The sequence below is a fragment of the Cervus elaphus genome, chromosome 4, assembly GCF_910594005.1.
Source record: "Cervus elaphus chromosome 4, mCerEla1.1, whole genome shotgun sequence".
Taxonomy (NCBI): domain Eukaryota; kingdom Metazoa; phylum Chordata; class Mammalia; order Artiodactyla; family Cervidae; genus Cervus; species Cervus elaphus.
This window is the reverse complement of record NC_057818.1, coordinates 11656942-11671378: the sequence shown is the minus strand read 5'-3', so window position 1 is coordinate 11671378 and position 14437 is coordinate 11656942. Positions and strand designations below refer to the sequence as shown.

General features: G+C 45.9%; 1 protein-coding gene across 2 annotated transcripts in view; it reads right to left on the bottom strand.

Moving 5' to 3' along the window:
- The window catches only part of CDH13 (cadherin 13), a 981031-nt gene that overhangs the window by 129540 nt on the left and 837054 nt on the right, over positions 1-14437 (bottom strand). For both annotated transcript variants that reach the window (XM_043898157.1, XM_043898156.1), the window contains one exon: positions 581-721. In XM_043898157.1, the coding sequence (XP_043754092.1) occupies positions 581-721 (141 nt within the window). The remainder of the gene's footprint in view (positions 1-580; positions 722-14437) is intronic.

Sequence of the window (14437 nt, the reverse complement as noted above, 5' to 3'; positions counted from 1 at the left end):
GCTGGATCTGGTCTTTGCATACTCAGCCTGTCCCCAAACACTATTCCATTGGAATAGATGGAAAACACCAACCATGATCCACAATCATAAAAGCACAGGAGATGCAAATAAATAACGGCTCTCCCAGACGAGCTAACTTGGTTGTTATTTATAAGCTCCTGGGCTGCCCAGTTATTGCCAAGAAAATCTGCTTTACCTTCTTTCTGCTGTTCCGTCTGGCCCCTCAATCTGTACTTGCTGAAAAAATAGTTATTGTTATGCTAAAACCACAATAGGACTCACATAATTCAGCACTAAATAACACCGATAAAACTATGAAAGTGGCACTTTGGCATTAAAAGTTATTTTCTTATGGACTTTAACAAGATTCAACGCTTTTGAATCATAATGCTTTGGTACTTTCCACTTAAAAAAAAAAAAGATAAAAATGTAGAAAACTGTTCTGGCAAAACACCATCTTTTCTCCACAAAGGAGGGCTTTGATGTTGCAAACAGGGAGCCAGCAGGGCTGTGGTTCACGGAATTAATGTTAATCAGCAATCATGGCCATGACCGTGAGGGGTGCTCAGCAGGGGTTTACCTCTTTCTTGGTGAACTTTGGTGAGTGATCATTTTTGTCATCGATCATGATTGTCGCTGTGGCTGTGCCTGTTAATCCAACATCCAGTCCTGCCATATCTTGAGCCTCAATGATCAGTTCATACTTGGGATTTTCCAGCGTCTACGAGGCAAAAACACAACAGAGAGGACGGCATTTAGACTGGAGTCACTGCTCGGGACAGGTGGCCGGCCTGTGCTCAGCTGGCGCTGTGTGCCCCCTCCCTCAGGGCAGGCACCTGAGAAGGCCAGCACTCTCACCTGCAGTGGACAAACGTACCTTTGGAGTCTCTCCAAGCAGGACAGTCCTTATACATGGACTGGAGTTGGCTGTGGGGATGGAATCTACTTTCTGTCCTTGTTTAAGGGGACATGTGATACATTCCAGAATGTTCCAAGTCCAGGGATTGGGTACACATTGGACATTTGATGTTTATATCCATTATATGTCATTTCACAGTGGCCTCATGGAACTGATCTGGAATGAGTCTAAGTTTGATGATGAGATTAGGACAAAGATAACAGCCTTAGGAACTGAACAATCTGGACCAGGCATCAGATCACTCTGCTTTTCAGAAACCAGTATCAGTCTTCTCAATCAGCATGTTAAGTTGCATTTATTGTTCCCATTTTACAGGTGAGAAAACACCAACTGAGGTTTAGAGTCATTTATACTGCACTTCCTTCATGCCACTGTGAGTTGTTTTAGTCTTTTATATCATGTGAAATTTGAAAGATGTTTTTTAATCCAGTTGTGATCTGATAAATTTAACACAAAAGCAATACTGCACTGTTATCCCTCAATACATATGTATTTCATCTGAATATTTGACAGATATTTTGCTATCATGTTTAAACACTCTCAGTTGATTCAGGGCTCAGTGGGGAGATGGGTGTGATCAGCTCCAATAGGAAGAATGCCTGAGATCTGGGACTATGCTGGCTCCTGACTGCAATTCTCCCCTGGATTCTGTAACACACCCTGGGGTTTATTCAGGAGGTTCTTTTTGGCCCTGAAGTCAGCCAGAATCGATTTTGGGGTTGCTTGCAATGAAAGGAAACTGTGGTGAAAACAGTTTTACTTGTTTACCCAATCTTATTTCTTTTGACTGTGGGGATGCTTCCCAGGGGATGCTAGTAGTAAAGAACCCGGTTGCCAATGCAGGAGATGTAAGACACTCAGGTTCGATCCCTGAGTCAGAAAGATCCTCTGGAGAAGGAAATGGAAACCCATTCCAGTATTCTTGCCTGGAGAATCCCACGGACAGACAAGCCTGGTGGGCTATGGTCCACAGGGTCGCAATGAGTAAGACAAGATCAAAGAGACTTAGCACGCACATACAGCTGGACCTTATGAACTGTGTGACCGATTCTGGCCAATGGAATGTAGGCAGAAGTGATGGACTAATCTGGCCCCTAAAGCTCCTGCATAATCCTCTGTGTTTTCTATTCCTCAGAAGGAAGAAGCCTGGATCTCCATGTGACTGTGGCGCAGAGACTCTTCACTGACACGCTGTAGGCTGGGATGTGAACAAGAGACGAGCCTTTGCTCAGGGTTAAGGGAAGTTTATTACAGTGCCTGTCCTCCCCTGACTAATTTGAAGGCTGTTTCCCGTTTGGCCTTATTTTGATGCCCATTTACCATCTCCCTAAGTGGATGACAAAGTTTTCAAGGCCAAGGACCATGCCTTTGACCCCGACACCCAGCTGGTACGCAGCACACAAGCTGGCCAACTTACTTTCATTATTGATAATGATGATATATTACTGTTTCCCTGAACTAAATTGTATCTCAAAGGTCTGAGCATATCAGTGGCATTTCCAAACCATAGCCATTTATTGTTAGGGAATGGCTCATCCTTTGGGGAACTCTAGCTCAAGGAGATAGGATTTTATTTGGACCAAGAGAAGCACTGTGTCAAAACTGGGAGAATTAAATTGGCTGCTCTGATTTTATTTTAAGCTATCTGATCTGTAAGACATATCTGAGAGTCAAGCTGCTCTCCTGGTTTGAATTCTGCAGTCATGCATTTCTATTGCATTTGCCATCTCTTCCTGGGTGTTGACTCACTACCGGTTAATATATATCCTAGAAACAAAAGGAAGATGGTGTGTCTGCAAGAAAAAGCCTCGGGTGTATCTCCGCAGCCATGGGCTGGGTTCACCGACCACACTGATTTGAAAACTAAACATTTTATCTTGAAAAAAAAAAAAAGAATCAAACTGTGTCATTAAATATGGCATATAATCAATCACCGGACCCTTGATGTTTTACACAGCTAGCTCGACTGCCATACGAGTAAGCATTTAACGGAACATTTATCACTAATAACAAGCATAATGGTAGCTGTGGGGGAAAATCAACGAGTAAATGTTACACGGAGGAAGGTTTGGCCGTTAACCCACTCGGTGCCCCCTCCTTCTCTTGCTTCAACTTGAGCCGCCCTCCGCACCTCCTTTCATACTCTGTCCAGACTGGATTTTCTTCTACTATACCCTACTTTTTCTTACTTTTGACCTTTCTACCCCCTCTTTCTCCTCTCAGTGAATTCATGCTCATTTTTGATGGTCATTCTTCATTGCATTGATGCTCCATGAAGGCAGGGATCTCATTGCATAATGGGGAGCTGACATGTAGGGAGGAACAATCAGCATTTGGCCAGTGACTGTTACCTTGGCTCCACCTCTTAGAAGCTGAGTGAACCTGGTCAAGTTGCTTATGTTCTCCTTGCCTGAGTTTCCTCGCCTGTTCCAATGGGGAGAATAATAATACTAGGATAAGTGAGGATGAAAACAGGTAATGTAAAGTGCCAAGCACGGAGCCTGGAGTGTGCATGTAGATGCTGTTATTATGTAGTAGAATCTTTGGAAAGTCTTCAAAGGATGTGGCAAGAAGCTGAGGGAGGCCTACAAGAACAGCCAGAAGGAATGGAGAGCTGCCAACAACCACTGGATGGGCCTGGAAGGGATCTTGCCCCAGGCATACCTCATGAGACAGAAACTCTGGACTAACACATGAATGGCAGCTCTGTGAGAGTATAGAAAGCAGAAGACACCGCTAAGTCACATGCAGACCCCTGAACACAGAAACTGGGAGATAGTAAGTATCTACGGTTTTAAGTTACTACATTTTGGAGTAATTTGTTATGCTGCAATAAATAACAAATACAGTTTTTTTTTTTTCCAGCAGTAGGAAATCAAGCCTGAAAATACATTGGAAGGACTGATGCTGAAGCTGAAGCTCCAATACTTTGGCCACCTGATGTGAAGAGCTGACTCACTGGAAAAGACTCTGATACTGGGATAAATTGAAGGCAGGAGGAGAAGGGGACGGCAGAGGATGAGATGGTTGGATAGTATCACCAGCTCAATGGACATGATTTTGAGCAAACTCTGGGAGATGGTGAAGGACCAGGAAGCCTGGTGTGCTGCAGTCTTTGGGTTACAAAGAGTTGGACACAACTTAGCAACTGAACAACAACAAAAATCACAATCTGTAATATTCTTGTTTATTGATTACTTGTTTATTGGCTATGTTGACTCTGATCACTTGAGTTCCATGAGGCAGGGACCTTGGCTTGTTTAAAGTTTTATCTCCCAGCTACTAATTCAGTGCCTGGTACATAGTTGTTATGTACTAATTAATCAATTATAATTGCATTTTTATAAAACAATGAATTACAAAGAGTGGTGTGCCCATAAATGTTTAGTAGCACATGCTCCTGACTTGCAACTTTGTACGTTTTGGTGGTTTAAATACTCTTAACCATGACTGCTTTCAAGCTACCAACATGATTTCATTGAATGCCTAGCTGGAAAGTGAAATACACAATAGGTTCCTATGAGCTGGTAAGACTTGTTTCCAGCTTATAAACGGTGCTTGAAGGGTCAAGGAAATCTGTAGGAGTCTTTTTCAATAGATCCCTTTGCTGTCTAACATTAAAGGTATCGTTAATGAGAAATATTAACATGAGATTTATAGCAAGGATATAGTGCAGTTCATTAACTTATTTACTCATTGGTTTTGCCCAGAGAAGCTGAGCAAAGCAAGACTCCTTGTAGTATGGCGCCTGAACAGAGACTGCATTCTTCTCCAGGTTAGCTGCACCTGACACCTGGTCTATAAATACTGCAAACAGATGGCTGAGTGCATTATATGGAGCAGAATGAGTTGCTGTCTGTCTGGGGTTTGATTTACCCACTCTGGCCATGTAAGACTGGGGCCAGGTAGTCCATAAATCCGGCAGGACCGTACATCCCTTTGTGAACGCTGCCCTCTTCTCACCGCACATGGGGAGAGACATTCCTCCACCTTCCTAGCCAATGGGGTGAGTCGGGTTTGACTTGTGTTTGTCTTTAGGCCTCCTTTCACCTTGTTGCTTGACGCTAATGTGAACATTCATGTATGTGGCTGTCACCTGCTGTTTTCTTGCCGGCTGGGGTCTGGTGGGTAAGGGGAAGGCAGAGCTCATTTCCCCAGATTTACTGGTTGCTGACAGAGCCAGCAGGGTGGGGAATCCCGCAGCAGGGGACATAAACACTGCCTCTTAGACATATGCAGCTGGAATAACCTAAGTGATAGATTTCGGGTTGAGGGACACCAAAATCAAATAAAACATTTCCAGGTGAAGTGGACCTCTTCTGATGTTACTGATGAGTCATGGTAAATAAAATGCTAAAGGCATTCATAACATACCTGGAAAAATCACTCCCTTCAGACTCAAGGCAGCAAATATTTGACATTCAGGTTGATCCACAGAAACATTTATATAGTGTCTACTAGGTTCCAATAACTGGTGAATGATACAGACCCTGCTTTCAGTGCATTTTTAGATAAACAAAAAGCAAGTATGTCAGTATGATGAGATAAGTGTTATAGACATGTAGCAATCAAGGTCTGTGAGAAGGGAGTCAGGGTGTGGGGTGCTGAGGAAGGTGGTATGAAAGTTATTTAATTTACCAAATATTTATTAAGTACTTGGAGAAGGAAATGGCAACCCACTCCAGTACTCTTGCCTGGGAAATTCCATGAATGGAGGAGCCTGGTAAGCTACAGTACATGGGGTTGCAAAGAGTCGGACACGACTGAGCGGCTTCTCTTTCTTTTTCTTTCTATTAAGTACTTACTACACATTAGGCACTGTGCTAGACAGTAGCAACAAGTAAAGGGAGATAAATCTGGTGCTAAGAAACTCCGAGGTGATTTCAGCAGATTTCAGGAGAATAAGATGGGAGTAAGAAGAGTGCTGTAGTTGGTTTTGCAAAGGAAAGGCCACTTAGCCCAGACATTGGTGGTGGATGAAGGGATGGCCCTGAAGAAGGGAATCTTCTACTGTGGGATTAGAAATGGGGTCATGACGTGGAAGTGAATTTCTGTGGAAGAAGATGAGAGACTATTAATCCTAAAACACTCTTAAATTCAACCATTTAATAAGGACTGAAGGCTGATTCTGAAGCTGTTCAGGACAGCCTGGGAACAAGAAGTATAAAGTATATACTCTACTTTCAAGGAACCCACAGCTTGGTTGAAGGTAAAACATGTGAACTGGCTCCACAAGGCAATAGGCAGGGTGTGCGGAATGTGTGGTCCGTAGGTTCAGATGTGAACGTTGCAGCTGGGAGGGATACTGTGGTTTTTACGTGGCTTCAGGTCCATGCAGGCTGGATCTGGGCTTTGAAGGAGGCTGTGAGGGCAGAGAATTCAGAGAGGGAAGAGGAGCCTGAGAACCAGCAAGGAGGTCTAGCTAACACAGGGCCGCTGGTGTGGCTGGAGTCAAGGTCTGTGATGCGAAGAGACTTGTTTCTTGAGAGGATCTTAGACATCTCCTGGTCTATCCCACCTTCAAGGAACTCCCAGCCTGAGGGAACAGAGTTAGGGAATGTCCAGAAACATACGGCTAGTTTGGGGTGGATCTGAGCATGTGCAAGTACAGACCCCTAAAAGTTGAAGTAAAAGAAAATATAATTAAAGTGTTCTTTCTCTGTGGTTTTTATATATTTTTCTGTTTACTATATTATATATATAGTATACTCTCTCTCTCTCTATATATATATATACATACACACACACACACACACACACAGTGTTCACTATATTAGCCTGTTTTTTCTAATCTTTTGGTCCTGAATTGCCATGGCAATATTATGCCTGGTACATAGTAGGTGCTTAAGAGAGACTGTCTCCATCGGTGCTTCTGGAACTTGCTTTGCTTGTATCAGAACCTCCTGGTGACTACATTAAAACACAGATTTTCAGCCCACTTATGGTGCTTAAAAGGAGGTCCTTGTGAGCTTCAGGAGGTCCTTAAGGTGCTTCAGGAGGTCCAGAGAGGGGCCCAAGGATGTGCCTTTCCAGAAAGCTTCTAGGAAGTGCTGCTGCTGCTGACCTGAGGTCCACACTTGGATTAGCATCATTCTGAATGAACACCTGATGAAATGCAGGTCAACATGTACCCTTAACTTAAAACTCACTTGTTTATGATGTAATTTAAACAAAAAATAGAAACTGAAGTTTCTTTCTCTGTGCAAAATTTTCCTTTTTTTCCCCTTTATAGAAAAAAAATGTACTCCACATGAGACACTAACCAACACTGAGGTTGCTCCTCGAGCCTGCTTTGTCTCCCAGAGGAGAAGGCGATGCAGCAACAGAGGGAGAGAGGCAGAGGTTTGAAGAGGCAGGTGGCACACCGCTGGACTTAACGATGGAGAGATGGAGGAGGGGGCCGTGGGCTAAGGAATGCAGGGGGCCTCCAGAAGGTGGGAAAGGCAAGGTGATACATTTTTACCCAGAGCTCCCGGAAGAACCAGGGCCCCCGACACCTTAATTTCACCCCAGTGAAACTCATTTTGGACTTCCGACTTCCAGAACTGTGAGATGATAAATGTGTGCTGTTTGAGCCACAGACTTTGCGTTCTTGCTTCAGCGGCCACAGGGAATGGATGCGGCTTCTCTGAGGTTGCTCGTCAGGCATCCTGGGGAGCCGAGGTGCTGCCTCCCACCCCACCCCGTGGTGCTCATCGTCGTCAGCTGCCACCTTCATTTCACTCCCAGCTGCCCCCCCCTTCCTCAGGACTGCCCACCTTCCCAGAATAGCATTCGCTATCTTTCCTCTGGGAAATATTTCCATTTCAGTCCTTTGAAGTGTAATGTCAACCAGACCTTTCCTACAAACTCTGTCTAGTAGGAAGAGGAGATGAATTTCCTCCCATCTACAAAGGGTAAATACTGGATCAGTTTATTGGAGAATCTTCTCTTCAAAGTATATGGTTTCCAATATGTCAGTCACTTACTGAGTATTCATTACAGCCCTCAATGGAGGCAAGGACCCTGCCTCTAACTTAGTCCTCTCCTGTTGGGGACAACATCTGGCCCTCTGAAACACGCACGTCTCAGAACACTGCCTTTACGTGGCCACTGGGTTATACTCCTTGAAAATAAACTGAGCTAATTTTAACCACTATGGGGAAAAGTCACACAGCCAGTCCAGTGCCCGGCACTCTCTGTTAATATATGATAGATGAGTAAATCAAAGGGTGGTTATGTGGACCGCCATTCAGAAAGCTTGGCTTCAGGAGTGCTCTTCTAGGTTGCAGAGATTAGAGGCCCAAAGGCGGGGCCTGGGCAAGGTTGGTCAGGCTGAGCAGGTCTATAGAAGGCCGATTGTGCAGAGGGTGGGGGGCAAGGTGATGAGGCTCTGGCTTTCTGGAGCGAGCAGGGGAAGTCCTGCCTTGTTGGAGAGGCAGCCACACCGAGAGGCTTGTCTGGCTCTGATAATGGAGGACTGGGCTCCCCCACCTCGTGGCAGGCGCCCCAGGGCAGGCCCCCAGCCTGGGCTCAGCTCCTGGCCTGTCACACACCCTGACTGTATGAGCCAGAACGGGGAGCAAAAAAGGTGGGACAACCCGGTCCTCAGCAGAGAGGTTTGGACGGGAACGACCTTTCAGAGAAAGAGGGACCAGAGGATGTCGCTCAGAGGAGCCTCAGCAACCCCATCTGGGGGCTGCCTTGGGTGACCCTGGGGGGGCTGTATCTGCCACAATATAAAATCAGGAAACCGGTGTTCCTGTCATCCGCCAAGTGCTCTCCAAAAGCAAATAGCTTTTCTTGGGTTTCAATTTATTACCATCTAAAATGTCATTCTCTGTATGGGTAATAAAAGATAATACGTTTTATGGTGGCTCCTTATGTTAAGGTTTTACAAAATCTGTTATTAAATGATCTGCATAGAATCTAAATGAATCTTACTAGGTTACAAGGCAGAGCAAGGTGGTGTTTTCCTTTCCTCTCCCCCAGAGCAAGTGCAGCTAAGAGGGCAGCACTCTCTGCATGTTTCCTAATCACACAGCAGAAGGTCATGTTTTTAAGGTCAGACTAAGAATCGTGTTCTGCTGTGTAATCGGCTTCACAAAGTTATATGCTGGTCAAAACGTCCAGAAAATTCAATTACTGACTCCCAATGACAAAAGCACAAGAGCCCACCAAGGGTTGGAGGATGTTTCTAAAATTAGGTTCTAAATGCCTACGACTTGGAGCAATTGCAGCATTACCACCTTTGCCTGCTCTTGGTCCTCTGCGTGTGAACAGCCTTTTGCCCATTAATTTCAGGTGCTTAATCACTATCAGCTCCCCTACATAGAAAAGTGCAGTCTAAGTGGCCTTTGTCAAGCTTGATCCATCCCGGTTTCTTAGAGTCTGCTCCCATGCAGGTGTGATCTCTTAATCAACTCTGCCATCCAGGGTTACTTTTAATCAGCATTATGTGTTTTCTCTGAAGTTGAATGCATTTTTATGCAAAGCTTACTTGGGCTTAGAGTTCTATTGCTGTAATCATCCCAGGTAGCTTTAGAAACAAAGGACCCCACTGAGAGAGTAATGAATCAGCCACAGACGCCCACCCACTCCACCTGGGGACAGGAAAGCAATTCAAGATAGCGCTTTTATGCTGTCATTGGGTTACACTCTTTGAAAACAGGTTGAACTAATTCTAAATCATCTGAGGAAAGACCACACAAGATGGATTCCAGTTACGCCACTGCTGTTGTTCCCAAAGCGAACTCACATACCAGGCAGAAAAGACAAGGAGGACAACCCGGCCGTGGACTCTTCTGGAAGGCTCTGCTGCCGTTTTCATGCCTGGCACAGGGAGTCCTGCTTTCTTCCTCCTGCACTATTTGGACGAGACCACCCGGTGCACTGTGATCTCCTGCCTGTTGGCACGAGGCGGCCCTTTTGTGATCTTGGCTCCATCAGTCATTTTGGCCGGAAATTGTCTTTGGCTTTGCTGACAAGAGCTCAGCCTATTAACACCCTTCAATGCTAATCGCACTGGGAACAAGGCGTCAGATGTTACGACTTAACATTTGGTCTTGCCCTTTGCTGGCCCAGCCTCACAGACAGACAGAATGTTGATAAAGACAAGTTGTGTTCTCCTCACAAATAATAAAACCCGCCAACATGCCCTTGCAGGGCTCCTTTCTATTTTATTTTTAAAAACTAACAATAAATAGAGTCTTCTGCATTCCTTTCAGCTCCTCTCAGGGGCCTGTTTCAAAGCGGCGGAGAATTGAGCTCTGCAGCCAGTAGAGCTGTGGGAGAGGGCATCTGAGCGCTTCAGCTCCACTCCCACGGGGTCAGGCCTCGGCTCTGTGCCTCAGGCACCCTCCCGGCTCTAAGCCCGACCACGGACGGCCCTCTCGGCCCTGGGCCACCCGTGCTCGCTCCTTACCCGCCCAGCAGGGTTCTACTCACCCTCTGTCATTACAATGATCGTGGCCATGTCCATCGAGCACGTGTTATGGGCTAGAAATGGTGCCTAGCCTTTCATGGGATTCTCGTATTCTACGAGGTGGCTAAGCCCAGCTCCTGTATCAGTGAGGTTTCTGTTACAAGGACACACAGCCCTCACATGATGGAGCTGGGACTGGAACACATGCTGTGTCCACCGCCTACACTCCTAACTGCTGCACTCTGCAGTGCCCCCTTCAGCTCACAGCTTCTCCTGGTAGCCCCTGAATTCCACATGGGAACCTCTTTCCCTGCTGTTCACACCAGGCCTGGATGGGCTGGGCTTGAAAGGATTGGAGCTTTTCTCAGATGGGTCACTAGCTATGGGCAGCTCTGGGAACACTTTCCACCGAGTCTCTAAGTGTCTGCCTTCTTAGAGACCCCAGGATTCCCACAACTTCAGTGTTCCCACCCCCTTATTGATTCTGACAGCTCCAATTACCACCTGTCTCTCTTATGTCCAAATCCCTCCTGATTCCCAGATACACACTTCTAACTGCTCGCTTGACATTTCAACCTGAACGTTCCACAGGCACTGCAAACATAGCGTGTCGCAAAGCAAACTCAGGATCCTTCCCGCCAAGCACACTCCTTCCCGGTCCTGGCTCACGGTGTCCCCTCCACGCAGGCTGCCACAAAGGACCCTGTCATGACTCACTTTCACTGCTGTTTCCTGAGATGGCAGAATACAAACTTTGGAGCAATTTGGGAAGGGGTCATGGGGTGCAGAAAAGGTAGAAAGAGGCCCTGGGTTAGCAGCATCATGCCATCAAGGGAAGAAAGACCACCCTGGCCAGCCTAGTACATGGTGCCCCAGAAGCTGTAACCATTGACTGGGGTGGGGGATAGATTTATTTATTTATTTATAGCTGTTTAAACGACTATCTCTGTGTCTATCTATACACACACATACACATACACGCACACACATACACACAATGTTTACAATGGTAAGGTCAGTACAACAGAATTACAGATACATATTCTTTTTTTCCCGTTTTGAGTTATCTATATTTACTATATTTTCCCTACTAGAAAAGTGTATGGCTGGGGTTACAAGGCAATACCTTACATTTTAAAAGTCACAGTTTTAAAAACAGAAAATCAATGACATAAAAACAAAACCTCTCCAAAGTGATACTAATGACATTAGATCTATACCCTCAGAATATATTTTTTGTCTTTTTTAAATTGCATTTTGGACCCAGTGGAGAAAAACGTATGAAGCCAAGAGCTGTGTAAAAACCAGAAAACACTGGTATAAAGTGGACAAGCATTGGCTGAGTGTTGCCCTGCCAAAGCAGCCTGACCTGCCCACGGTGCGGGCTGTGTTCCCCCACCTCAGAGCCCAGCATCCTGAGTCCCTGCCGCTGTCCTTTCACTCGCATCTCAGCAAGTCCTCCCCCGGCCCCCAGGCTGCAGGTGAGGGACCTGAGACCCAGAGAGGGCTCATTCACTTATTCCTCAAATGCTGTCTGAGGACCACCTGGGGGTCAGGTGTTTCTTCAGCTGGTGGGCATAGAGCCACAGACAGAATGCACAAAGACCACCTCCTCATGGATTTTCTTCTAAATGGGGAGACAGATTGTAACAAAACCAAGAGAGATGGAAACTATGAAAAATATTACACAAGAAGGGGGAATGGAGAATTCTGAAGTGAGGGCAGAGGCTGTTTTAAGGAAGGTGAACTGAGAAAGTCATGTCTGATCAAAGCCATGAGGAGACCAAGGAAGAGCCAGCAGATACCCTGGGGAAGAGCTACTCAGACAGATGAGTCAGCAAGTGCAAAGGTCCTGGGGTATGTGGGGTGGATATTTAAATCTGAAATATTTACAAAGCACTGAAAGTATTTCTTGAGGACTGACTTCTGGTGTTATTGCTGCTCTGCTCTGTTCATGTTCAGGGCAGTGAGCACCTGTTGAAACTAGGAGCAAATAGCATGCAGTTTTGGGCAGATGACTCGAATATAGGCTTTATGAGGGCAGAGGCAATACCTGTCTTTCAAACGTCCTGTACTCATTTGTTGGCTGAATGAAGGAATCTAGTTGTGATTTTTACAAAAGAGAAAACAATTTTCATCATTTCACAAAAATTAAAAAGCATATTTCCTTCAATGCCAGCTGAAATCCAATCTGTCCAAATTTCATGATAGATAGAAAAATCAAAGCCTAGAATTTTAACCACATAAAAGCATCTTAAAAATAAACAGAATAAGTGACACCCTCTAAGTGGAATGCACTTTCCTCCTTTTATAAACACTGACTCCCACAAACAGCGATCTGTCACCTAATAGGGATCTGCAGTGTTGCTGGTCAGCCCAGCAACCAATGCAAACATTTGGCAGTTCTCAAACTTCTCATTATAGCCGACTCCAACACCGTGGGACTTTTAATAAGAAAGCACAAAAGAAACAGTAAAGTGATGAAATGGACAGAAATGAGAATGGGGTGGTGCACCCGTCTTAGATTGAGGACCTTCCCAGATTCAACTTAACCAATTACCAAATCCATCAATTCCACATCGTAAAATTGTTCACATCCAGCCTCCTCTTTCCATTCCATTGCTTCTCTAGTTCAAGGCACAGAAAGTAAGCCTCTGTGGCCTCCCTGAGTGCCCTCTCGCCACCTCCAGCACATTTCCATGACAGCTGCCTTTCTAATGCTTGACTCCGAGCGCTCTGCTGCTCCGCCTTGCACCCCCCCATGGCTCCCTGTGGCTCCCAGGATCCTGTCTAAGCTCTGTGGATTGGCCCCTGTAGCTGTGCCCCCTCGACTTGCATTTCCTACCACGATTCCCTTCACTGGTTATCCACCGGCAGCACTTCATCACTGGCCATGGTTTCTTAACCCGACCAGGTGATCTCCTTCTCTCTGCCTCTGCCTCTGCCTCCCATTGCTTGGAACCTCCACCCACTGTCCCCCTGGGAGGCATCTATGTGTCAGCTAAGTCTCAGCTCCCAGGTTGTTCCTCTGTGAAGCCTGCCTGGTTTCTGCCACAATCTACCTGGGAGTCTACTCCTCCATGCTCACACTGTGCCTTATTCCCGTGCATTTGGCTCCCTGCTGGCCTGTGAGCTTCTCAAGGGCTGTGACCCTGTGCCTGGTGGCATAGTTCTTGGATGTGATAGATGCTCAATGAATACTTGTGATTGGGGAGAATGATCGAGTGTGACGTCTTCTGAGGAAAGTCTGAATCTTGACGAGTCACAGTGCCCCGGACCAGCCAGCATCCATCTCTTGCTGGGGTCATAACAACAAGGGGTGATGGAGATGGAGTGGCCTTCAGAATCTGGGAGAGAGGTGGCCCCGAGCCACCCCTGACTATCTGTGTGGACCTGGACAAATTACTCAACTTTCTCAGTGCTTCCAGTGCCCCCTCTGAAAATGGAAATGTCATTGTCTACCTTGAAAGCAAGAGGATGCCTGCAAAATTAGCACAGCATGAAGGGAAGACTACAAACTGGCTGCATGTGTTGACCTTAGACCAATTAATCTCACGAAGCTTCAGTTTTATCATTTGTAAAAGAAGGGGAATAATAGTATATACCAGTGTTGTTGGGAGGACTAAATGGAATGATGTACACGCAACACCCAACAGTGGACATTCGTTGAGCATTCACTGTTACTATGACAGTACCCAGGACGCTCTCTTATTGGACAGCTTCTCACTCTGAATTGTGCCAGGTGTTTACAAAGCTGTAAGCTGCTAGGAGTCAGGGATCAATCATGTCTCTTCATCATCACATCTGAGACCCCTGCCCACTGCCAGGCATGCAGTAGATGCTCATTAAACACAAGTGGACCAGTGCCTGCCCAACCATCTACCGCCCCCTCTCTCTCCACATTGAACCCATCCCTGAGGACCCGGCTCAATTGTCTCCTTGCATCCTGAAGGTGGTCCCTACTTCCTGCTGTAGGACTTCTGCTCCTGAAACCAACAATATTTGCATTTCTCTCATGTTTTCCTATTTCCCTGTAACATAGTTCAGCCTGGAACCTACAATGGTTATTTGCATTTTAACCAGTCTGGAAGATGAGGTATGCCCCTGTAGCCATG